We start from the raw sequence: 25,804 nt of genomic DNA, 5'->3' as shown, positions 1-25,804 counted from the left end.
TGTAGGGTGGTAAGAGTGTACTTCAAGCCACGGAGCAGCATGCCTGATACAGCGTCTCTTTGCCTAATTCTGAATGTCACAACTGCCCCTCCAAAGAAGTTGGGACAGCTGGGCTGGCTGGAGATGAGAAGTCCCTGACGCAGGTGGAGGACAGGTGCAGAGAGAGACGGGGACATACTGAGTCACGTGGGGAAGCTCTACCTTCAAGTCGCTCCTGAGCATCCCTTCCCCTCAAGCACACACACACACACACACACACACACACACACACACACACACACACCCGTTAACACTGGAGCAGCCCGGAGACCCCTTTCAAGACAGTCTGGCCCACAGTGCCACCTGGTGGACATGGCTCTAAGTGGTTGCAGTGGGAATGGGCAGGGCGGGGTGGGGGGAGGCAGCAAATACAGGTTAGTGGTTATGTTCTCACAAGAACCTCTGCAGTTGACAAAGGTCTCCTGTGTTCTCCCGGATCCAAACGATAAGAAGAAAAAAAAAAAAAAAGAGATGAAAGGCAAAGGAGAGAAGGGATTGAAAGAGAACAGAACAGAAAAACAGAATCATGGCCAACGACCCACCACAGGACAAAGAAAACCAGAAAAGGAGAGAGACAGAAGAGAGATCTAAATACATGTAGAGGAGCCATTGAAAAGACGCTTATATGGAGTTCAGCCTGGCTGCTGCTCTCTCTGTCCAAACAGGCTCAGCCACACTTCCAGGCTGGCGCCATCCCCAATAGGGGCACCTGTGGCCAGGCTCTGTGTTTGAAGCCCCTAGGAATGACCCAACCAGAAAAACAGGCCTTTGGGCATTCCGCAGTCCCTGGTGCCCCCTGCTGGACAGGCTGGGCTCTGCATACCTTCAGAAAGTTACTTCAGGGCCCAGCTTGAAGTAGGGAACTGAGTCTCTGAGAGGTGGTGGTATCCCTCCCAGCAGGCAAGGGGGCTGCAGGGTCAGGGGAACAGGCAAGAGTGTTGACCTCAGAAGTCACCAGACAGACCCTCCCAGGCTGCCCAGAGTCCCACCAGACAGAAACCGAGGGGGCTGCCCCACTGGCGTCGGGTGTGCGCAGTTTATACTCCCCGGCTCTTCCCACCAGATCCCGGAATAAACGCAGCTGGCTCGAAGTGTGATCACAGACACTCTGCCTCTCTTCTCCCTGCCTCTCTTCTGGGGATCTTCTCTGTAGACCCAGGATTCGGTGTACACCTCAGAAACTCCCTGGCAAATCCAGCTGCACACAGGTGATAACTCTTGCCGACTTTCCCCGAATCCACATGACCCAGAAGATTCCATGCCATGGCCTGAAACCCTCAAAGACACCCCTAGAGAGTCTGACGGTGTGGAGTCGTTTGAAACTGAAATTGAGAGGCAAGGTTGCCTCTCGGCAGGAACCTGGCAGCCTTCACAACAGACCAGGGACAGGTGGAGACTATAAGGGACTCTTGAGAAATGGGTGGGGATGTCAGTGTTTTCCAGTGTGTGTGAACTGAGAAGAGAAGAGACGAGGAAGAAGAGGAAAACCAAAGAGAAGACTGGAGGAAAGGAAGAGGTCACCCAGGGATGGCTGAGGCCTGCAGGTTAAATTCAGCCCAGGAAGCAACTGGCTTGGCTGGATCTACAAATCTGGCAACTCATGAAGACTGCTTCGGCCTAAGCAGATGAAACACCCACAAAGAGTGCGGGACCCACCTGTGCCCAGGCCTGTGTGCAGCAGGGATGGGCCTATGGGAATCTGTTACGACTGGCATGCTTGTGGCCAGCTTGGATTCCAAGCCTGTGTTTAAAAAAAAAAAAAAGATTTATTTATGTGTCTAATTTTTTGAGTGTCATTCCTGCGATGTACGTCTGTTTACCATGTGTGTGTCTGGAGGCCAAAAGAGGGCATCGGATTCCCTGGAGCTCACAGCTGGCCGTGAGCGGCCACATGAGTCCTCTGGAAGAAGAGCCAGTGCTCTGACTGCCAGAGCCATCTCTCCACGCCCTAAATGAGGATTCCAAACTCCACTTTTGCTCGGATCCAATGATCTCAGACACCAGGGCAGACAATAGATCTCTGGTACTCGTGGACCTGCCCCAACTCTTAAACACATGGAAAAGACCCAAGACAGGGCAGGGAACATCTAGAAAAGTAACAATCACATTTCTCTACTGTCAACAATGAATTCGAGAGCTTAGACCCCAAAGTTAGGTCAGAGTTTAATATAAAACCTGTTGGTTGTTGCACAGGACCTGGTCTTGGTTCCTCAGGGAACTCAGGCAGTGGCCAATGTTGTTTGCTCAGGGTCAAAAGCCTCAAATAGCTGTCTCAGCTGGGAAAAACCACCACCACCACTCACCACCAAACAAAGCAGAGCGTACCTTATTTGTATTATATACTGACTTTTAATAATAATAAAAAATCTATCATGAATTTAACGAAAAGAATCTGTACATTTAAAATAAACCAGGCACGATGCCCTGGCCCTCAGGGCTCTTCCCCCTCTTCCCCTCAGTAGGGTTAACAGGGGGCCCTGGCTCTTGGGACAAACAAAACACATCAACAAAGATGACTCCCTTTCAAGTGAAAGGTGCCCGGCCCCTGAGGACCGAAGAGACCATATTCCCCCAACCCAGCCTTACAGCCAGCCGGAGGTGAGGAGGCATCCCCCTTTCCTCCTCCATGCTAGCATTTCCCTGTCAATGTCCAGAAGCTGGGGAACAAACAGACCCGCTATTCAGAAGGTAGAACAACAGACTATCTCTCTGGTTCTCTGACAGTGCCCTGTTCTGAGTTGGCGACATCAAACAAGTGACACACAGCCCAGCCCTAAGCCACAACTCGGCCTTGCCACCTCTCAAACCCTGGTCCAGTCATTCAAACAACGAAGTCCGGCATGGCCAGATGCTGGGGTGCTGAGGCAGGGAAAGGAAGCAGTGGACCCGGTGAGCCACATCTCACGACCTTAAGATTTTAAAATGGAAATAATGACATCTTGAATTTCTTCAATAATTTAGCTTGTTTTTTTTTTTGTTTGTTTGTTTGTTTTTTGTTTTTGTTTTTGTTTTTTTTTTTTTAGTAGAACTTAATACAGTTGTTGATACTACTTTAGGTTGGTCCCATTAGGCAATATACTTTTCTCTGAAATTTAAAGTGTCAAAGACATAATCCCTTAGCAGGGAGGGAAAAACTCTTTACAACACTACCAATAACAGTAAGAAAAAAAATACAAAATATAAACCACGGAGATGCTGCGTCATATAAATTAACATCAGAGCCAATCTGGTGCCAGAGCTGCCAGTTCAGATTCCGATGGTGGTGGGTCATGTTGGCAGGGCTCTCAAGTATTCATGAGGTGACGGCTGCTCAGCCCGGTGTCCTCTCCTGGCAGAGGCCGGGCTGTTCCGAGTCTGCTGAGCTGGTTAGTAAGGGGCAGGGGTTATGTCTGGAAGCTCCAGCCAGGACGGGAAACAGGCAGTCTCCTGGAATGTGGCCCCGGGGGGAACCCAGGTTCAAAGTGCAGCTTTGTCATCTGAAGAGCAGGGTCCGCAGGCCTCCACCTATGGGGCCCTGTGACCTTTCCCTGTGTAGGGAACCCGGGTGAGTGCAGGCATCCAGGCCCCAGCTACATTCACGAGCTCTGGGGACCCCAAGCAGCCCTCAGGCTTTAGGCATTCGTAGGGAGGCCCTGCCAGCCCAGCGCTGATCAACCAGTCCAGGAAGGGTACGTGCACAGAGGCTCGTCCCGGACCATGGCAGCAGGGTCAGCTGGGTGGATCTTGACACGGCTGTGGCAGAAGCCTCAGGTCACCTTGTGGCCCCTCCGTGTCCTCCCACGTCGCAGGAGCAGAGGCAGTGGATGAGAAGGGAGTGTGTCGGTGTTCAAAGGTCTCCATCCACTGGAGGCTGGCAAAGGCGGTACAGCCTGGAGGACAGAGGCCGTGAGCTTGAGGAGAGGCAGAGTGGCCACCGAAGGCGGCTCCTTCCCCTTTTATGGGGACAAGTAATTCACACCCAGAAAAACACACAGAGTGATAAGTGCTGAAGCCATCTCGTCCCTTCTCAGAGGCAGACGAGGGTCCTTTAGAGCGGTTCTCAACCTGTGGGGTGTGACCCCTGTGGGGCGTGACCCCTTCAAGGGTCGACTATCAGATATCCTGTATATTTACACTTAACAGGGCAAAATTACAGTTACCAAGTAGCAATACCCATTAGCCCCCCCAGACTGGGGCTTTGTGGGACACAGTGAGAGACACTGCCCGAAGCCACTACTTCAAAACAAGAGTTATTCAGAACTCCTGGGCAGCCACTGGTAAGAGAGTGGGCAGGGACTGAGAAGTCGGGACCCTTTGAGGGGCTGCAGGAGCTAGCAGATGGAGGTGGCAGAAAGCTGTCACCACAGGAGTGACAGATTGCCAGCAGGGGCCCGGGGAGGGAGCGCAACCGCTGCTCAGGGGCTGGGTAGCAGTCAGGTGGCAGGCCAAGCCATGGCTGTGGCCCTCAGAGTTGCCACAGCGAGTGGAGGCCCCACAAGACTCTATCTGTGGTAGGACCAGGAGGCTGATGCCAACAGGAACTGCCCTTCCTGGAGTAAAAAACAGAGCTGGGGGGGGGGGGGGGTGGCCCCCCACCGTGGTGCCCCTTGGGGCATTGGGTCCTTGATGCGAAGGTTTTTGGCCAGAATCTCCACTCGGGGGCCCTAGAAGGAAAACCAGTGTCAGGCCTGGGTCCTGTGGCACAGGGGGAAGCAGGGAGCCGGACTGGGTGACAAACAGCTGAGACTGAGTGGTGCGTCTGGGGCTGAGGACCATCCTGTGGCTGTGGCGAGCCTCAGGAGTTAAGCTCAGGGTCCCCGGCCTCGATCGCCGCTGTGCATGACCTCCTCACCTGCTTGCGCATGATGTCTGTGGCCTGCATGACACACTTGGGCAGCAGCCCGTGGCTCCGCGCCAGGGTGGCCGCCTGTTCCAGGGACACGCTCAGGGTGCTCCTGCATCGGGGGAAGAAGAGGTAAGACACGGACCGCTTCCTGTCCACCAGGCCTCCCTTCCTCCCTTTACCCCCAGATAACCACTTCCCCTCAGGGAGGTTCCTGGAATCCTGCCGTCAGGCCCCGTGCCCTCAATGCATGCCATTCACAACCCCTAAGGCAGTACCATGAACTAGGGGCTCCTGGAGCTTTCTATGAGGGCAAACACATATCTGAGGGATGGTCCTTGGAGGCTCTCTCGGGGCTGGAGAGGGGCACAGAGGCGTGTCCACTCCTGTGAACAGGCTGGGAGACAGATCTCTTGGAGTCATCTACGCTCCCATCCAGCCATCCTGTGCCCTGCACCTCAGTTTCCCTAATTGTGTCGCACCGTGCCTCCCCTGATACAGTGTAAGACACTCAGCAGTTTCTCCAGCCTCTGCCTGCTCCTTTTCCCTTCCTTCCTCCCCACAGATGGATCCAGATGTTGCTGTGTATCCCCAGAAAAGCAAATCACCCCAGCTGAGAACACTGGGTTGCTTCACACTGGCTCGATACGTTACATGGAGACAGCTGTTCCCCTCGGTGGACACCGGCAAGATGGCCTGTTCACGGTTAGTGTCTCCCTTCTGAACTGGCTGAGATCAAGACAGCACCCAGAGCCTACCCAGCCCCACTCTGTTTCTTCTGGCCTTGACCCAGGCTCACCGCTGCATGCCGGTGCCACACATGGTGATCTGGCACGCCCCCAGGCGATAACAGAGCTCAGAGGAGATGGGGATGAGACTGGCACCTAGACTCCCGGCAGCACCAGCCTTGGGGTGCACGAGGGACTTCATGAGGCGATAGAGCTCATCCAGGGCGTTGATGGGACGGATCAGCTGCAAGGGGAAGTGACAGGTGTCCAGCAGAGGCCTGCAGCCCTGAGACCTCCACTGGCCTTCTGTGTCACCCTTCAGGTCCAGCTGATACACAGCTGCCTTCCCAGAATCCCTCTCAGGCTCAAGAACCACCCGCAGCTCCCATTGCCTCGTGAGCTGGTGTTCGGTGTTTACTGTTTCAATTTTGACCTTCCAACCTAGCTCTTCCCGTGCCAAGCACAGCCCCACCTAAGCCTAAACAGGTAACTTCTTCCATCCTCCCTAAACCTGTCACAACCAGTCCAAGAGGCCTCTCCAGGTCACAAGCCTTCCCTTTAGGCTGTTTCCCTCAACCATGTACCACTGTGATGCTCTGGTCTACATCCAACAGACTACAAAATTCCCAAAGATGGTGCCCACACTCCTAAAGGCTCACAGCCTCTGAGCCCCATGGCCAGTTCCTCACAACCAGTTCCAAGTTCAAGATCTGCCTGGACCTGGGAACTAGGAGGCCCAGAGTGGTGCATTGTGGGTGAAAGGCAGAGGGACAGAAACTGCTCAGACCCATCCCGACACAATAGAACTGAGCCCACAGCTCGGTCCCAGAGCGCTCCACTTCTCACAAGCAGCTGGGAGCATCTATTTTTGTTGCTGTCACTGTCCTCAGGGGACCGACCAGGCACTAAACTGGTAAGAACAGATACGACACTTGCTCTTAGCCAAAAGGTCAAGAAATGGCAAAGCCTCTGGCTTTAATGGAGAAATTCTGGTTTCTAAATGTCTGGCAATGACCTGAAGCAAAAGGAACGCCATGCGGATCCACACCTGGTGTGGCCTTCACCACTCCGATCCCTGGGGGTTGCGGCTCAAGACACGTGACAAAGTGTTCACATAGAGCCCCCAAGCAAGAGAGGCCAGCGAGAGCATGTCAGCCAAGGATGTCCTAGGAGGAGGAAGCAAGCTGGCAGGGCCTGCAGGGGGCTTCTGGGCCTGCTTCTGGTTAGGGCTGCCTCAGCCTGCACTGACCCAGCCCCAGGGTCCCCACCGTGCCCAGGCTTCCAGGAACAGGAGCATACCTGGTCGATCTTCACAGCTGTGGTGCCAGCATCTGTGGGGAGGTTGGACCGCTCCAGATAGAAGGCCCTGAAGGAAGCAGATGAGGCTGGGCACCCTGCCCCCACACCCATGCTCCATCCCACCCCTGCCCCGGGTCCCAGCCCCTACAGCTACAGCCCCGTGTCCTCCCAAGACTCTCAGAAGGAAGGCACTGAGTACCTCTGTGGGGCTGCATGTGTTCCACTGTGGCCTGTTCCTCCAGTAGCCCCGGGGAGGCAAGAAATGGCCCCTGGGCTTCAAGGCTACCTCTGCTTGCCTGCCCCAGACAATAGTCCCCTGCCCTGTTCCTCCATCCCCATTCCTGCTTTCTCTCCTCTGAACACTGAGCAACTGGCACAAAATTGTTCTGGGTTTATGTAGAACCAGCTTATGGTCTTTGTTGCCCTCTAAATCCTTCTAGACAGGGCCAACCAGAAAACATCGGCCCTTTTAAACGGAGTCCTTGTCTTCTGTTATACATAGAAAAAAAAAAAGCCACAAAATATTCAGGAAGAAATTGTCTTGACTGTGTGTGAATAAAACTTTCTTTATACAAAAGGCGTAGGCCAGATTTGGTGGCCCAGCATTGGCAGAACAAGCGTTCATGAAGAACAGGACTGCTTCCCGAGTCCCGGAGCAGTGCAGGGCAGTGCAGAAAGTCGCCGTGAACACACCGTGCCAAGGCACCAGGCAGCTAATCGGGTAGATGAGTTGTAAATCATGTCTGGGTCTTATTGCCTAGTAAATGCACAGAAGCTTCATTTTCCAACTTGCACATGCTCAGAAAAGACCTGGGAAAGAGTGGCCCTCTTCATGGAAACCCAGGCCCCTGTTCCCTGCCTCCTGATGCTGCAGGGAGAGCAATGAGACAGGGCTTATGAAAGATCAGGGCTGGGGGCCTGTACTGGGGGGTCTGGTGAAGGTGAGATTGTGGGTGCTGCAGGCTCCCTGCCCGAGCTCTCCCACCCCTCCCCAGCGCCCTCATCCCCACCCCGACCCCGCCAACCCAGGACAGCTACCTGAGCTTTCTGTAGTACTGCTGCACCTTCTCCAGGGACTGAGCGTTGATCTCCTGCTGCAGGTCTTCTGCGGCCTGGCTGCCTGGGGGCGGCGGCCCGTCCACGTTCTCCAGAGCTGGGAGGGGGAGCGAAGAGGGTAGGTGCTGGGCCCTAGGCTGCTCGGTGGTCTTGCCTCCACCCCTCTCCGACCAGGATTCCCAGGCTGGCTGCTCACCTTTTGTGAAGAGCACAGTGTGCAGCCTGAGGCTAGCCCCACCCTCCAGGCGAGAGGGCAGCCTGGAGAAGTGGAAGCCGTCGAGGTAGAAGACGACCTTCAGTGCCTGCCTGCTGCCCTCGATGTGATAGAAGACGTTGGTGTCTGTGGAGGGTGAGGCAGAGCGGGGAGGCTCACTAAGGAGGCCTGAGTGGCACTGCAGAGGGCTAACCTCAGACCTCCAGCCCTCCTGAGTCATAGGGGTAGCCTCAGACCCTCTCGTCTTTCCAGCTTTGGGGTGGCATGCTGGGACTTCTGTGTTTCCACAGAATGACATCTGAGGCCTCCCAGCCCGAACACCCCAGAGGGGCAGCCTCACACACCAGCCCACCCCCTACACTTAGCTCTGAACAGCCCCACAGGCCTCCAGACCAGCCTGTGATGACCTCCTCCTTCACCTGCTCCCACAGCTCCTGGCTCTCCACTGCTTCCTTTACTCTTGGCACAGACACTGACTCTGACCCTGGGGAGAGCCTCCACGACCTCGTCCTGTGACTCCCTTGCCTGGCAGCTCAGAGCTCCTCTACCTGGCAAAAGCTGTTCAAACATAGCCCTGCAGCTTATCGGCACCCATAAGAAAGAGTTGCCACTGACAAACGTGACTCAGAGCCCCGTATGTTTACCAGCAGGCATCACTAATCAATCACTGATCCCTGAGCCCATCTCAGCCTGTGCACATCTCAGCCTGTGCACAGATGGGTGCTGTCAGCTTAAGACTCTGCCCAGTATTCTGTTGGCGCAACAAGAGAAGTAGCTAACACACCCCTCCTTCTCCATGTGCTCCCCAAAGGCTGACTCTGAGACTCGGGTTGGGGCGTGAGGTCTGAAGCGGCAGAGGAGGCCCAGGGTGGCTCTGAGCATTCTGGAGAGGGAAGGCTGAGCAGGAAGGGCGGGCTCACTCACTGGCCACGGAGTTCTCATCCAGCTGCTTAAAGGAGAAAGTGACATTGTCCAGCTCCGACAGCGTCACCCAGATGTCCTCCAGCATTGTCCGTTCCTCCTTCTGCAGTGAGAGGGTGTGGTGAGGAGGGCTCAGATGCCAGCCTGTCCTGGGCTGCCCCAGAGATGCCATGTTTCTCACCCGTGAGGCTGGGTGGCCTGGGGGGGTCTTGGGTATTGCTCTGAATGTGACATCATGGTTCATCCCACCCTACCGCCTGTGCTGTGCCCCGTATGGGTCAGAACTCAACTCTGCTCTGACTTGCTGTGTGGCCCCAGTAAAGCCACACAAAGTCCCATCCAAAACGCAGCCGACTCTGTGAGCATCTGCATTTCCTTTCTTGGCCCCTCAAGCCCATTCTGCACCCCTTCCTCAAGGCTTTCCAGATCCTGGACCTCTAAGCCTGTCCAGCAGCCATGGCCAAGCCTGACAGGCAACTGCTAGGACACACTCAGTCTGCCTCCCTTCAGCCTCCGGGCTAACGTTAACCCGATTCCAGTCAGGACCACTTCCCACCAGGATATCTCAGAGTCCTTCTCCATCTAGGTCCTAATCGGCTCTCCCCAGGGTGACATGCTTCTGGGTCACACGAGTGCCCTGTCTGGCTTCTGAGTTGCCTTTTCCTGCCCGCCACCCTTGCCTTCCCTGCCTGTCCCCACTGGCCACACGGGTCTCTGCCCAGGGCCTCTGCACGTGCAGTTCCTTCTTGCACCGTCTTGGCTGGCACAGGTTATAGCCTGAAAGCAGCCTTGCTGGAAAGTCTGGCTTTGACCTCCAGAGAAACTCCAAGGCCTCCAGGCTTTCCTTAGTTGACCCCTGCTTGGCGCCAACCTCCCTCCAGTGTACTTCTCCTGCCAGGAAGTGAGCTGCAGACCCGGCGGCCAGCTCAGTGCTCTTGACATCAGCGAATGAGCTGAGAGGAAAGGTTAGTGAGGGCTGGCATGGTGGGGAGAGCGCGGAAGGAGGTTTGTGGTGTGACTTTCTGGCCCAGAGGCAGATCTCTGAAGACCAGCAGCCGTGCTCATCAGTGGCTGCCAAGGGGCAACCTGAGGCCGTGCTGCGGCCCCCAGGCCACCTGCAGTAGTCTCTGCAGCCGCCGCTGCGTACTGGAGCTGCTGTTGGATGCTGAGCCAGCACCCCTGGCCACTGCACAGCCACTAGATGCAAGTAATACTCTCTCCCCTTCTGGACTCATCAGCTACCATTACCCAGACTGTCACAAGATTCCTGCCCATGGCTCAGTGCTCGGTCTGTTCTCTGCCTGCCTCCCTTCCTCAGGACACCGCAGAGCACAGGACCTACTGTTCATCCACAAATCCCCAACCTTCACAGTAAACGCTCAGGAAATCACTACCACATGAATGAACTCCTGGGTGAGCAGGAGCGGAGAGTGCCGGCAATAGCGTCCCTCCCATGCTGCCGCCCGCCCCGGGTCGCTTACCACGGTGGCTGGTGCCAGCAGAGACTGCCAGTGCAGCAGGACGCCCGTGGCCGCCACCTGCTCCAGCCACTTGCGGCTGGCGTCTCGGCTGCTCTCCTCATATTCGCCGTTGTTGTTGTAGCGGTAGTCGAGGGCGGCCAGCAGCTGCTCGGAGAAGGTGCACACGGCGGCCACCAGGGCCTGACAGAAGATGGCATCACGGCGCAGCTGCAGCTCCGTGTCTGTGGGAGGTGCAGGAGCTTCCGGATGAGCCATGCTGGGCCAACAGCAGCTCACCCTCGACACCCGCACCCACAACCCGGTGCCCCCACAGGGGCCTGTGGAGAACTCCTGAACGGACACTTTAGTTGTCAAAAGCCGGTTCCACAAAACTACATTCTTCAAAAGCAGGCCAATCCACCCCACACCTCACTCTCCCACTGCCCAAGTGTCTGCTTCCTGAAAAAACAAATGTGTGGTTCTTCCCAAGGCCATGTTCAAACCCTGCTCCATCTGTCCTGCCACAAGCCACAGGACCTCTCAGCCTCAGCCACATGAACACTAGCAGCGCCAAACTGCACATTCAAGACCAGTCCTAAGAATGTTTTCACCTACCCAAGCCCTGGCCCCGACTGGCATGACAGATGGATTAAGAACCTGGCCAATGCCAGGCAGTTGGTCACTTCAGTAAGAGAAGGCACATCTGGGACATGGAGACACACACAAATTCTCTCTCTCACACACACTCCGGAGGCCTCCTTCAGCTCCAATCTCTACTGTTCCAGGGCTTGGCTCTACTGACTCAGGGCCTACCTTTCTAACCCTCCATCATCTGCCAGTATCCATACCAATACCCACCAGGCCTAGGATGCAGCACTGAACAAGACTCAGTCCCAGGGCCTGAGACTAGTCCCCTGCCTGGCCCCAGAGGAAGCAGGAAGTGAGGTTCAAGCAGTGCTTGGTGAGGCTGGGAGCAAAGGCTGCCTCCCCACAGCAGGTTCTGAGGGTCCCAGTGAGATGCCGCCAGCCAGTAGAAGGACACAGTCTGTGACCACAGCACCCGTTGCAATTCCCAGAGGCCCGTTCAGGGCCCTGTTCTCACCTGTGCACTTCAGCAGGGCCAGGAGTAGCTGGTTCTTCCCATCTAAAAGGAGGAAGGAGAGAGAAGGAGGCGGCTGAGCAGGGCTGGCAGAGGGGCTCTGGCCCCTCACAGATGTATGTGACAGTGCTTGAGCCATGCTCGGCAGCAACGATGCATGCTGGGTAAGTCCCAGAGCCCATGAACATCAGAGATGGAGTCCCTGCTGCCAGTATCCCTGTATTCCCATCACGGAGGCCAAAGACAACAGTGCTGTCTTTTGAGCCAGAGATCCTGCCCTACTGTGTGTCCCGTGCTGCAGAGGCACAGGTACACATGTAACCTCACAGATGACTAGCCAAGTACATGGCTGCGTGCAGCCCAGCCTTGCATGGAGAAGGCTCACCTCTGCTGAGAAGTGTCAAGTACCCAGCCACTATCCTTCAGAGAGTCTCGTGGGTCCAAAAATCCTCCAAGAAAAATTGAATGGCTTCCAGACCTAGCTACTGAGATCCTCCTCCCTAGTGAGGTGCAGGGGAGGCACTCTTTGGGGTGTGGGGACAGCATGGGCAGGTATGAGCCGCTGGTTGAGGACATGACTATGTCAGGTAGCATCCCATGTGGCTGATATAACTGACTCATTGGTCCTCATAGCAACATGTGACCAAGGGAGTGTTGGGAGTCTGCAGCATTCACTAAGAAATGAAGGCCCTGAGAAGTCAAGGAAGGCTGTGTAGAGGCCACACAGACAAAAGTAGATAAGAAAGGACTCCTTGTTAGGTGGGCATGGTGGAGCATGCCTGTAATCCCAGCATGCAGGGAGGCGGAAGCAGGTGGATTGCTGAGAGTTCCAGGGGCCAGCCTGGTCTACAAACTGAATCCAGGACAGCCAAGGCTATACAGAGAAACCCTGTCTCCAAAACAAACAAACAAACAAAAAAAAAAAAAAAAAAAAGGATTCCTTGCTGGCAGTCATATCCCAGACCTCTGCTAATAACCTCCTTCTGTTTAGGAAACAGGGTGGGTTGGCTTGAGTTGGCCACGCCTTTGTAATTCCTTCCTCCTGTTCCAGCCCCTGGCCTGGGCCTTCAAGCACACCTGACTCAGGTCCCCAAAGGCCCAAATAGGTAAAGAAGATATGTGGGGTAGGCATGAGTCTGAGCACCTAATGTCCTCACTCAAGTGTGGCCCCGGGGCAGCTGGCCACTTTCCCATATCACTGACAACTCAGACCCGTGAGCTCCAGTCTGTGATTTCCAAGACAAGTAAGGACCCAAATGGAATCCATCTTTGGAAGCCGAGAAGGAATGAGTCCAGCAGGCCAGCCTCCTGACTGCAAGAAGCCTCAGCACGAACAGCTTCCACTACCAAGGCTCCTCCAGCTACACAGATAGCCCAGGGCCTCACCAGGTCTGGACATTCACTGGGAAATGGCTCTGCTGCTGTTCCTCCCTAGACGTGAAGGCAGGGCCACGTGGATGGGTCCATTCCAGACCACACTACAGTCATACTCAGAACCAAAGGCCACCGCCATGCTTGACACCCTCCCCACCCACTGACCTTCCACATATCGCTGGATGTTGTCCACCAGCGTCCTGATGGAGCTGGGCAGGTTCCAGGGGTCCTCCTGGATGCTGATCTGGATCAAGTTCCGCCCACGGACCGTGCATTCTTCTTTCTGCTTGAACTCTGGGGCAGCAAAGTGGCAAGAGGGTGTGAGGTCAGAAAAGGGATGGAGGATGGTGGCACAAATGCCCATGGCCCATCGTTAGGTTGCAGTGCTCACTACCCTAGATCAAGGAAACTCAAGCACCATAGTGCCTCATCCAGGCATCCACAACAGACATCGTTAATCAGTCTCCCTGCAGCTATAACCAACCCAGCTCAGACATCACCAATCAATCACAGCGAGCTCTCCTAGAGCTTGAAGCTGTAGCCACAGGCTCCTCAGGTACTACCTCCTCATAGCCTCAACCAACTGAGCTGACAGGTGAATGGTAGGGCAGCCTTCCCCTATACAGAAGCAGCAGCCCAGGCTTGGAGCAGGAGAGAGAAGAGACCTGGCCAAGGTCAGGCAGATAGTGAGGCTACTGGACCTTGCATCTGCATGGGGCAGGACCAGTCAAAGGTCAGGCAGGCACTCAACCTTGTCCTTTCATATGTTCAAGTTTCCGAGGCCCGTGGTTGTCCCCTCCATGGGCCTCTCATTGAAGAGGTGCTACTGAGACAGCCCAAGGGTTCCCTGATTCTTTACCACTTGTCAGCCTACAGGAAGATGGCTGCCTATTTGAATCCCATCTTCTATACACAGTGGGTAACCCCAGGGGTCAGGAAACCACTGGCTCATCTCAAGGTCACACTGTCAGGAACAGGCCTGCAATCAGCCGGAATCAGCTACCGGTGCCTTGAGGCAGAAAGGGACAGGTGGATGGGTGAGCCATAAGTGGATGTGGGTTTGTGGGTAGATGGTGGATGTGGGCGGTGGGGAATGAATAGGTGGGAGGATGGAGGGGGGTGATGAAGGGTGGCTATGAGTGCATGGATGAAGGGTAGAGGATGATGGGATAGATGGATGGGCACAGGTTAGGTAATGTGTATAGATGAATGGAAGGTGAATGTGTGGATAATGGATGGATGGATGGGTAGGTGGGTGGGTGGATGGATGGGTAGGTGGGTGGGTGGATGGGTGGATGGATGAGTCGGTGGATAGATAGATGAATGGATGGAGAGTAAGCGAATGTGTACAGGACAGGTGGATGTGGATGGGTGTGCAGGTAGGCAGATGGGTGAAGGGTAGATAATGAAGGGCTAGATGGCGGGCGGGAGGGTGGGGGAATGTATAGATGGATGGAGGGTGGCATGGTAGGTATATGTGGGTAAATGTTGGGTAAGCAGATGGACAGAAAGGGATGATAATGGATGGATAGAGGGGTGGATGATGAGTCGGGAGATGAGTGTGTAGAGGGAGGGTGGGTGAGTGGATGCAGGGTGAATGAGTAGGAGGAAAATGGCTACATGGTTGAATGCAGTGTGGGGGAGAACTTGGGATGCTCATCTTTCCCCCACCCCAGGCTCAGGAGGGGCTCAGTCTGATGCCAGGGAAGCCCTTAGCACTTCTTTCCTTCTGGAATCCCGCACAAGGAAGCTCCGAGCAGGCACCAGGACCAACGTGTGAGGAGGACATTTTTGGTGTTTCCACCATATCTGTGGCTTCGGTTTATTGCTCATTAGTGGCATGTAATGTTGGTGCTTCAACTGCATGGAGCGTAATATGGTCCTTGTGAAACTAAATTTCTGATGGGCAGAGTTTTGCTTAGTTTTTTAAGTTACATCAGCAATAAACAGACCACCCTCACCCTCACCCCTGCCATTACCCCACAGGCCCAGGAAAAAAACAAACAAATTCCCGGCTCAGTCTGAACAAACACAGGAGTGGGCTGGCTCTGGCCACGGGCTGGAACTGGCAGAACCAAAACCCTCCCAAAGGGTCACACAGATGAGGGACAGAGCCCAGCATGTGGACATGTCCTTCCAAGTCCCCTCACCTTGCCAACTGTGCGCCATGGGGAAATGCCTGGTCTCTTCAAACGCCCTGCTCATCACAGGCCCCTTGAGCAGAGCATGGATGGAATCCACCTAGGGAAAAGACGCTCCATGAGTGCTCTAGGGGCCTGCCACCCACAGCATGGCCCCCTGCCCTTCGGTGATGAGGGTGCCCCAAGGCACAGTGGGGCAAAGGTCCTACCTGGTTAAAGAGATGCTCCAGGCAGCCGTGGAGTTTGTCCTGCTTGTCGGATGGGATGCGTATGTCACAGGGCAGCTCATCACCTGACACAAAGAAGGAACCGCAGCCATCAGCCATGGCTGTCTCACCTCGGCTCTTCCCGGTGAGTCACAATCGCTACCGAGCCACAGATGCACAGGGGATGTGGATCTGACTGGCCCAGGCCCCAGCCAAGGGTCTCAACAGAACCCTTCGCCCCTTTGAGCCTCAGTTGTATCACCTGCAACTCAGGTCCTGGGCACTGAAGCCATGCAGGGTGAGCAGCAGGTGGCAGCTTCCATTCGGAAAGCCAGAGAGGGACCAAGGCAGCTCCCCATCCATCGCCCAGCTAGTCCTTCCTTTCCCGGATAGTCTTTGTTTTTCAAAATAAATCTAATTATGCCTATTCATTTTTGCTGGAGGTGGCTGTGGTGCTCACATGGAGGTCAGGGGACAACTTGTGGGAGTCAGTTTTCTCCTGCCATCATGTGGGTCCAGGAAACCAAACACGGCTCATCAGGCGGGACAGCACAGACCTTCACCCACTGAGACACCTCACTGGCCCCCTTTCCTGATTTTCAAGGTGGTCTCACTCTGTACACCAGGGCTGGCCTCTTAACTCGGCATGCAGCCCAAGCTAGCCTCAAATTTCTAGCAATCCTTCTACCTCAGTGCTGGGGTTACTGGCATGAGTCACCAAGCCTACACCACCAGCTCCCCCACACAAGCACCCTCTGCAGTGCTCCAGGACAGCCTTCCCACCCATCACACAGCTCACGTGCCCCCCAAGGATGCCAGGCCTGCTCTGACCTCCATTCCCCTTCCTCTTCCCTTCCTTCTACTAAACTGATGTGGAGTTAAGATTACGTTTTCATGCATAGACTTTACTGGACAGACACACAGGAGAGTGAGAACAGATGTGACAGCCTGAGACCCAGGAGGCTAGGAGCTCGTGGGGGCAGGTCGCCTTGAACCCTCGAGGGAATTCTGCACTGTGTGGAGGTAAAACCTGGTCACGAAATGGACTTTTCTATTCTTTGTTGTTGTTGTTGCTGCTGCAAAGCTGGGGACAGAACCAGTGACCCAAACAAGCTGGGCAAGTGTCCCACAGCTAAGCTACACCCATCGTACACAGTGACTTTTATTTTTTATTTTTTTAAGTCTGAAGCAAATAGACTAAAATGAAAAAAAAAAATTAGCAAGCATCTGGCTTTGGCTCCAAACTCCCAGCGTTAGCATCACCTAGCTCGTAAGGTAAGGCTAATGCCAGTCCATCCATCGATCTACCTGGCCACCTTCTGGAAACCACCCGACAGTGCCCCCCCCAACTAGCAAAGTCCACTGATGGGGGCACAGGAGAATGAGATCTTCACACACTCCTTTCAACTTGTTTGTGCTCTTTGGATTATGGCTAGGATGGGGTTCATTTTTAGGAAGCCTTCAGCTTGCACAGCTTGTATGAGATCAGGGGTCTCTCCCAGGCATCCAACACACCTGGCAGTGTCACTTGGTGTGTGTGTGTGTGTGTGTATGTGTGTGTGTGTGTTTGTGTGTGTGCGCACGCGCGTGCATGTGTGTTCGCCTGTTCCATGTCCCCAACTCTTCATTTTACTGGCTGCTGTGACCCCAGGACCAGGTTGGTCTTAGGCATATGGTAAACATTTTCTGAGAAATGTGTCCCATTCCATGATGCTGAGGAATTTGATAAAATACAGAACAGCCCCCGGTCCCTCGTGCAACCTCTCCACCAGGCACTCCCCAGCGAAGCCTCTTCTTCATCTGAGGCTCTGCTCTCTCGGCTGCAGCCTGCTCACCTGAGCCCATCTCATCACTGCCCAGGTAGGAGCTGTTGCTTCTCACGCTGGTGTACGACAGGACAGAGTCACGATTGCTGTTACACTCACTGCAACGGCACAGGGAACACCGTGAGTCAGCCTCATCCCAGCCCCTGGAATCCACCCTCTGTGGTGTAGACCAAACTCCTAGCCTTACATAGATGCTCCGCTTGAAGCAGGGTAAGGCCTGCCCAGCTTGGTGTCTGAGGTGGGGAAACTCCTTCAGGCCCCAGACACACAGACGGGGACTTTCTTCCCTCGGGTCCCTTACTGTTTCTGTGTCACTGAGGTTTTTGAGCACCTCATGGCTCTCATGAGCCCTGACACATCTGCCCACACCACACCTGACCAAAAAGAACTCAGCAGGACAAGGGGACAAGAAGCCACCTTGCCAACACTGCCCAAACAGCTTTCTGACAAAGAAAAAAGAAATCAGAGAGCCAAAGATGTAAAAATAGAGACCGAGAGGTGGAGGGAATCTGAGGCAATGATTCCAGGGACATGGAGCGCCAAAGCATCCAGAAAATCCTGCCGTAGCGATACTGTGAAAGGTGGCTGTGGGGACCAGGCAGATGTGGGAACAGGGAGGGTGCTGACATCGGGCGGGCTGGCGACATCACCTCCTGGATCTTGTGGCTTCAGACTTTGCCCATTCACTGCCCAGGCCCTGGCCCCAAGAGTCAGGCACTGGGGACCCCCACTTCTCTGTGGGGGTCAAGGAGGGTCACCTGTCACAGCATAGAAAGTCCTGGCTTTGTCTGGTCACTTTAATACCCTGCTGGGGTTCTTCAGAATAAATTTAACTGCAGAAATGCCATCCTCAGAGGCAAGAGAACAAGCAAACGTCTGGCTCCTTGACTCCTTGACTCCCCGCCACACACCACAGAACCCAGACTCTCTCACAGCCTTTGAGCATACGGAGTAACACAGAATGAATGGTGTCCATCTGCCAGGCTCGGAGGCCTCAGCTCAGGGCAAGGGAGCCAAGCAGCCATCCTGGGATGTTCTCTGAGAGGCTCAGGTCCCCCTGACCCTGCGCCTCCACCCCACCAAACACACAGGCTTAGCCACGGAGGCTGACTCCTTGCATCTTGGGAAACATCACAGTCTTGACTTCCCCACAAGTCAGATGCCTCAGTGGCGGCCTCCCCTGGGTGGCACGCACCTGTAAGAGTCCCGGTAGCTCATGGTGTCGTGGCCCGAGTCTTCCTGCTCGTCCTCTGACACCTTGAAGCACACTTTCTTGATGCCACCATGGTCGGTCCTGTCCACTTCGCTCTCCTCACTGACTGGTGGGGAAGACGAGGTCTCCTCCACCAACGGTGGGTCACAAGGCCCAGCCAAAGTGGGCTCTGTGATGGTGGACAGCAGCCTGCCAGAGCAAGGTAAAGGCCTTGAGGGTGAGGACACAGGCCAGCAGGGCACTGCCACACAGGGGCTCAGCCAAGACCAGGCTTCACTTCATCCCTGACTCTATAGAGAGCAGAGAGACAGAGAGAGAGAAAACCACCCAGGAAGTCTCTCCCTCCCTTGGGAGTCCCACCAGCAACTCCACAGACACCCAGCGCCACCTCCTGCTGGACCCAGCTATAAGCATCTCACACAGGCTGCAGATTTAGTATATTTGGTATAGTTGAGAGGATAAACCCTTAGATCAGTGGTTCTCAACCTGTGGGTCAGGACCCCTTTGTATATCAAACTGCCCATCAGATATCCTGAGTATCAAATGTTTATAATTTGATAGTCAGGGGTCACCGCAACATGTTGGAGGTTGCTCTGATGCTAGTTACTGGCCTTCTGTGTAAACCTGCTTACATCATTGTGCCTGATCTGGCTAATTAAACAGCCTATACCTGGGCAGGGCAGAATGGGGTGGCCATGGCTAGGGTTGCTGGCTTTGGAGGATCCCTGGAGGAATCACCAGAGCCAGATCGAGACAGATGGGGGGGCGGACACCACGTGGCTTGGGAAGGACTCCAATAATGGCATGAAAAGAGCCCAGATGAAGATCATAAGCAAGTACCCTGGGATTATGGATGAAAGGTAGTCCAAGAGAAGAGGATTAAGGTGGATGGCACTGGATGGAGATGGACGGTGAGGGTATTCGGACAGCGTAGATAGGAATACCTGCTGCCCAAGGTAAATACGGCAATTATAAAATCTAACAGGTGTCTGTGTCTTATTATTTCTGATAGTGGGTTAGATGATACCACTGGGATAATATTAGGGCAAATAATAAATAATTTATAGCCCAACACCTTTCTTTATTTACTACAACAACAACATGAGGAACTTTATTAAAGGGTTAAGAACCATTTCCTTAGACTAACCAGGCCCAGGAGCTCACACCTGCAGTCCCAGCACTCTGGAGGCTGGAGTATAGGATCAAGAGTTCAAGGCCAGCCTCAGCTACATATCAAGTTCTAGGCCAGCCTCAGCCACATGAGACTTTGTCTCAAAAGAACAACAAAAAGTAAAAGTACACAAGAATCCACAGCGACAGCCACCAACTGCCACTACAGCACACCACTGGTAGGTACGCCCACAATAAAACTTTACTTAAAAAGTAAAGTGGGCGGTGGACAGACTCCAGCCTCTGGCAGATAGCTATGTTGAACATCAGTTAACAGCACAGGCTTTGCAGCTAGCCGGGGCCCTCCTGACCCTCTCACACTGACATTTCTTAGGTTAGAGGCAAGTTATTCCCTTCTGAGGCTCTGTTTCCTCCTCTGGAAAAATGGGGTAATAATATCAGGATCCACATGGCAGGCTGCTGTGAAGATGGAGTCGAAACATATAAAAGACACAGTGCATCCTCTAGTCCCTGTAAGTGACAGGTCATTAAGTCTGCAAGAATTTTAAATAAATGTGCAGTGTCTGGAGACAGTCTGGGCTCTCAATTGGAGGAGAATACCATGGCCCTGAGCAAGCAGAGAACAGGCATAGTACAAACATCCTCCATGCCCAGGAGCCTCACAACACAGACCGACCCCACCTGGATTGCCAGACCCCACCTGGATTGCCAAAACCTGACTGCGTTGATCCCCTTGCACCCAAGAAAACTAATTCCCCTTAGCATTACCTGGTACCAGGCCATGCACTAATGGCCCTGAGTGGCTCCAAACTGTCCCTTCCAAGTAGCATACAGAAAGCAGGTCCCTACATGGCTACAAACACTATACCAGCTCTTCCTCCTCCTGCTGCTCCTCTACCTCTTCCTGCTGCCCTTCCTCCATCCCCTCTACCTCCTCCTCCTCCTCCTGTCCCTTCTTCTGCTCCTCCTCCTCCTCCTCCTCCTCCTCCTCCTCTTCCTGCCCCTCTTCCTTCTCTTCCCTTGAATCCACAGCCTGAACATTTGTTGTGTGCTATACAGAACTGCCTGTCCCTGCCTTTGGCCAAAAGTAACTTAAAGGTTTAGCCAACCTCTGTCCCCCTCCCAAGGTTGTGTACTGAGTGGAAGCCATCTCTGCCCAGAGATGGCAGCTGCTGTGTGCACCACAGTGTCTTATGGGACACTTATGCCAGGGACACCTTGTCAGCTGCCCATTTTGCCGCAATGTTAACACAGAGAAATCTCACAGGCAGGAGCTTTAACCTCACGAGGACACTGCCTACCCCTCTCACTCCCTTAGTGCTGGCTCTCCTTGGGGAAGTAGGGACTTTCTGTTGCCACAGATGCTCCAGGCGCCTGGTGGGGTGACCCCAGGGCCTGCGGTGCTCAGGATGGCCGCTATCAACAGTAATGTCCAGACTCCAGAGAGGGCCTTGGGGCCAGGCCTCACCTATTGATCTGGGTGACATACTGCTTCATCTCCTTGAGGGCCACGTCCAGCTTAGTGAAGAGCTGCAGGTATGCGTCCTGGATCTCGCGGTCTTCCTGTTTGAGCAGAAAGCTCAGGCCCCGGTCTTGCTGGCTGGGGGCACCACTGGCTGACCCGAAGCTGCTGTCACTGAGACCCTGGCTTTGGGAGTCCCCATCTACAGCAGGTGAGCACTTCCAGGACGGGGCAGCCATGGTGGTGATACAGTGCTGGGTGTAGGCCATGGGGTTCAGGTGGCCTGCAGCGAAGGTGGGGAAGCTCACTCAGAAGCAGGCCCAGACCCACAGAGGGGACCCTGGCTGAACCTCAGAGCGCTACTAGGCCGCCCGAGAAGAGAGCTGCCATTTGTTGACAAGTTGTTTCAACTACTGAGGCCTTTTCTCCTACCTAGAGTGCAGACGTGAAGGCAGGCACTCTGGCAGTTAATAGTCTACACGAGAGACGTGGTAAAGGTGAAAGACTCAAACTAAAGATGGCAACACAGGAAGATAGGAGTCTGGGTCCCTGATGATGATGCAGCCACTAACCCTGCCCTAGACAGTAGCCTTGGGACGTTTGGTTTTGTTTTCCTTATCTGTAAGGTGAGATCTAATAAAATGTCTAATAGACACACGCAGTACCTTGTTCTGGGTCAAGGCCGATGAGGGAGGGTTTCCGTCCGAAGCGGATGCTGAAGGACCTGCCCACAGAAGGAGTGGTCTTGGGGTAGGACACTTCCATGAGGTTGACGTGACAGTTGGTGGGGCAGAAGTCCAGGCCACACAGCGGGTGAGGCTCCAGGGGTGCCTGCTTGAAGGGGGGACTGACCCTGTTCTTCAGCTGGGCTGCAAACTGAGAGGTGGGGACAAGGGAGTGCGAGGTGGCATCGGCGGGTCCCTGAACACCCCCGGAGCCACTCTGTCCTAGCCTAGCCCCAACACTCCCAAATCAGAGGAAAGAGGAATAGAAGTGAACGAAGTGGGTCCCCTGAGTGTCTCTCACAAGGACAGCCTGGCGGAACCTGGGATGCTGAGCACTGGCAAGAACTCTTTTCTCTATTTCAACTGCTGCGATGTCTTAGAAACCATGTCTCCTGACCCTCAGTTACGCCGTTCAGGCATGATCACCTCCTCATTCTACAATGCTCGGGGCAAGGCGAGGGACATGGGCAGGGCCAGGAGCAGGCGCTCCTGTGAGTCCATTTCTGTAGATTCTGCAGCTAGAGCCACAAGGCCATCTGGTCACCAGCCTCAGAATCAAGCCAATTCCCATGGGATCCGCTTAGGTACCTGGCTAACACTGTGCCTACAGCTCGCCTGTGGCCCGCCCAGTGCCTGAGCACGTGAGGTTTAGTCTCACTCGGGAGGAGCCTAGCTGAGATGCGGTAGGCAGACTGTGGGCACCAGGTACCTCTTGGTAGCAGGTGATCCTCTGGCCGATGCGCTCCAGCTTGGTGTCACAGATGTTATGGAACTCATAGTGGGGCATGGTGAGAATGGCGCTACTCATGGCCATGAGCCGCCCGCAGTTCTGCACGAAGACGCTGTCATCCGCGGCAAAGGCCTCGAGGATCTGCGGGAAGGAGGACAGCCACTGAGCACACCTGTATGCCGGGGGACAGAGTCCTTTCCTGTGGGGACCCTTTTTGCACCATGACGCCCTAAGAGGCTGGGGTTGTGACACACTCATTTTGGAGAAAGGTAATGTTGAGCCTAAGAGGACAGTCACCATCTCCCCCAGTTCTGCAGTTGATGAGTACTGGGATAAGAACTAGATGTCAAGGCGCCAGGGCAAAGGAATCAGTTCCCCTGACCCTGAGGCGGAGCCACTCAGGGCCCGAGGGAGCAGGGCTGGGGATGGGACTGGGTATGTCGGAGGGTGGAGTGGGGAGGGAGAAAGTGGGGCTAGGGAGCAGGGCAAGACCTTGGCAGCCAGGCGGAAGCAGCCCCGGGGCTCCACGATCTTCTCCAGCACGTGACACTTGGCCCCCGCCGTGCTCACATACTCGTAAACCACGCCGTGCTCCAGGTACACGTTCTCCAGGGTCAGGCTGACCACGGCGCTGTCCTCATTCAGGCTCAGCTGGGGACCCAGGGACAGCAGGGGCAGGGCTGGAAACCGGAGGGGCAAACCACACTGAGAACGAACGGCACCGGGCCCCAGGAGCTAGGCTGCCACCAGCACCCCTGAGGGGGCCATAGCACACTAATAGTCACACTTAGCTCCTCCCCTCCTGGAGCCGACCCAAGTACCACATTCCCAGTGGAGGCTGACCCCTCCCCTGTCCCCTTCGGTTCCACAGACAGCAGGGAACTGCAGGTCTGAACCCCCACTGGATCCAGAGAAGGAGACGGTCTTTTCCCAAGTAGAGTTAAAGTTCCAGGCCACCATGTGAAAAAGCAGCTGAGTGGCTGAGAAGTGAGAGGTGCTGGATTGAGCCAGCCCGATGCTTGCTTGACCCTACTCAGATTTCAGTCTGCTGGGCCCACATTCTTCTGGGACCCAGCTCCAGGCACCGGGGTGACCTCTGAGCAGACCTCTGAGTGAACGGAGGGCGGTGGCCCAGGCAGCGCACGCTTGACAACAAGTGTGAAGCTGGGGCAGAAATGCATCCAGCTAGACGCAGAGCAGAGAGCAAGTGGGAAAGCGGAAGGAGGTGCTCCTGGGAGCCAGGCTGGCCCAGAGCCCCGGCTGTGAGGGTTTGTGGTTAGGATTTCTCTTCTCCCTGAGAAGGCCACCAGAAGGCTCTGTTCTCCTTTTGTGAGAACGCCATGTGTGGCCAGGGGTGGAGATCAACCAGGGAGAGGAAAATGACAAAGCTGCTGCAATGATCCTGGTAAAAACAAAACAAAACAAAACAAAACAAAACAAAACAAAACAAAACAAAAAAACCCAACCAGTTGCATACCAAACCGGTACCAGCGAAGATGGTGGGGACAGGTCAGCCCCTGGATGTGGAAGGAAGGACAGAGTGAGTGGACAGGGTGTCACAGCAATCAGGAGGGAGAAAGGACTAAAAAGACGCCTGAGGATCCAGAAGGATAAAGACACGGACCAGGAGCAGGCTCCGGGGAAAGCCAGCTTCAGTCTGGGCCACAGTAGGAAGTGAAGTGACTGATAAGGGGCCAAAGCTGACCACAGAGGGGACCGTGGCATGCCGTGATAGAACAGTGACCCACAAAAGGCACATCCTTCCGACGCCATCACCCATGAGCCTGTCACACCATTGGCAAGGGAGAATCTGGTCTGGTCTTAAGCAACTAACTCTTGATGAGTCAATGAAAAGCAAATGGGAACATTATCATGAGGGCCCTTCCTGGGCAGATGGAGGCAGAGACACGAAGACAGTGAGTTGGGAGGACTTGGGCTACCAGCCAGCAAGAGAATCAGGAGCTGGCTGAGGTGTATGGGAAGATTCTAGAAGCTGACTTCAGTGGACTCCCCTAGAGTCCCAGAAAGAAACAAGGTTCAGTGAGACTCATTTCTGGGCTGCGAGGCCTCCAGTGCGAGCGACTGAAGATGGAGGTCTGCACTGCAAAGGATGGAGGTTACAGTGCCAAGAGACTGACCCAGCTGCAGCCCCGAGAACCGGCCGGATGAAGACCTGGGAACACAGCCATCACGGTAGCCACAAACAGAAGCTCCTCACCTTCCCTGTCCCTTACCTGAGTCAGGCTGGTCATCTTCCTGGGGGTCCTCATCAGGGCCACCCTGGCTGGCCCGAGCCTGCTGGGCATCCTCGTGGCTGTGGTAGACCCACTGGTATAGACCCTGCGAAGAGGCACCATCAGAGCACCAGCTTCACAGTGCCCGGAGGGGAGCGGGCGGGTCAACGCGGGTCATCCCGACTCCCGTCCATGAGACCACCTCTGAGGAGACCTCTGGAACCTGAGGGACCGCTGGCCCTACTCGGTCCTCAGTGTGCCACATGGGCTCCAGGTAGGAGCTTGTCCCACACAGCGTACAGTATGCACTGCAGTGCCAGCACTCCCGTGTGTAAGAGGGAGCTTCACACCCAGCTCAGCAAGGGAAACCGAGGCTGGGAGGGTCATTCTCAGCCCGGTGTTCCTAGGGGGCCTCCAAGATAGCACCCAGCCTCCTCCCACCTTCCCATATGCGCGCTCACCAGGGCCTCCTCCCGGCGGCTGCGGAAAGCCTGGAAGTGCTCCAGGACTTCCAGCGCATCGTCGTTTGCCACGCTGGTGCCGTTGACTTTCAGGATGCACTGGCCCGCACAGAGCCCGGCGGCCACCGCCTCAGAGCCTGGGGGACGGGAGCATGTGAGGCCAGAGGCAGGCGGAGGAGCCAGGTTCTGGCTGCCCCTGCCAACAGTGGCTCCAGGGCTGTCCTCCTCCCACCTGCCAACCAGCTGCCGCTGACACCCTCGGAGTCCCCACTGTGGAGGCAGTTAGCCCAGTGTGCCACCTCAGACCCCTGTCTTTCCGAAGTCTGCATGACCTCACAGTGAAGGACTGAAGCCAGGAGTCAGGGAGACACCAAAGCTACCCTGAGGACACAGGCTCAGGGTACGGTACAGCTGCCCAGCTCAAGTCCATCCCTCTCACCTCTATCACAGGGCCCAAACAGTGAGTTAACTGTTGGATCTAGAAATAGAAACAAATGGCTGGCTGCCTCCAGCCTAGGAGATATGCGGGCCCCAGTCTCAGGACCTTCCAACGACATCTCTGCCCTGCGGCCCACAACGTGCCACTTCACCTCTCTGGCCCTTAATGTCCTCATCCACGAAGTTCATAAACAGCACATCTCTCCAAAGGACTCTGGAGAGACT

General features: G+C 55.0%; 1 protein-coding gene and 1 non-coding gene across 2 annotated transcripts in view; both read right to left on the bottom strand.

Moving 5' to 3' along the window:
• Positions 1-2,200: 2,200 nt before the first annotated feature.
• Prex1 (phosphatidylinositol-3,4,5-trisphosphate dependent Rac exchange factor 1) overlaps positions 2,201-25,804 on the bottom strand; it is a 147,501-nt gene continuing 123,897 nt past the window's right edge. Inside the window, exons 20-40 of the mRNA XM_055596098.1 lie at positions 25,142-25,278; positions 24,681-24,786; positions 22,939-23,126; positions 22,426-22,587; positions 21,657-21,867; positions 20,998-21,274; positions 18,381-18,587; positions 17,195-17,283; positions 15,363-15,445; positions 15,163-15,253; positions 13,178-13,306; positions 11,642-11,683; positions 10,561-10,781; positions 9,083-9,182; positions 8,141-8,284; positions 7,927-8,041; positions 6,889-6,955; positions 5,661-5,833; positions 4,871-4,973; positions 4,615-4,682; positions 2,201-3,908 (exon numbers count right to left, since the gene is read on the bottom strand). Coding sequence (XP_055452073.1) covers positions 3,866-3,908; positions 4,615-4,682; positions 4,871-4,973; positions 5,661-5,833; positions 6,889-6,955; positions 7,927-8,041; positions 8,141-8,284; positions 9,083-9,182; positions 10,561-10,781; positions 11,642-11,683; positions 13,178-13,306; positions 15,163-15,253; positions 15,363-15,445; positions 17,195-17,283; positions 18,381-18,587; positions 20,998-21,274; positions 21,657-21,867; positions 22,426-22,587; positions 22,939-23,126; positions 24,681-24,786; positions 25,142-25,278 — 2,756 coding nt within the window. The 3' untranslated portion in view covers positions 2,201-3,865. The remainder of the gene's footprint in view (positions 3,909-4,614; positions 4,683-4,870; positions 4,974-5,660; positions 5,834-6,888; positions 6,956-7,926; positions 8,042-8,140; positions 8,285-9,082; positions 9,183-10,560; positions 10,782-11,641; positions 11,684-13,177; positions 13,307-15,162; positions 15,254-15,362; positions 15,446-17,194; positions 17,284-18,380; positions 18,588-20,997; positions 21,275-21,656; positions 21,868-22,425; positions 22,588-22,938; positions 23,127-24,680; positions 24,787-25,141; positions 25,279-25,804) is intronic.
• Positions 6,362-6,548, bottom strand: LOC129668334 (U2 spliceosomal RNA). Its single transcript, XR_008718894.1, has one exon. It is a non-coding gene; the product is annotated as a U2 spliceosomal RNA (small nuclear RNA).

This window comes from Psammomys obesus, unplaced genomic scaffold (assembly GCF_907164565.1).
Source record: "Psammomys obesus unplaced genomic scaffold, mPsaObe1.curated_primary_1811, whole genome shotgun sequence".
NCBI classification, from domain to species: Eukaryota; Metazoa; Chordata; class Mammalia; order Rodentia; family Muridae; genus Psammomys; species Psammomys obesus.
Note: the sequence above shows the minus strand (reverse complement) of the source record. Positions and strands in the feature narration are given on the sequence as shown.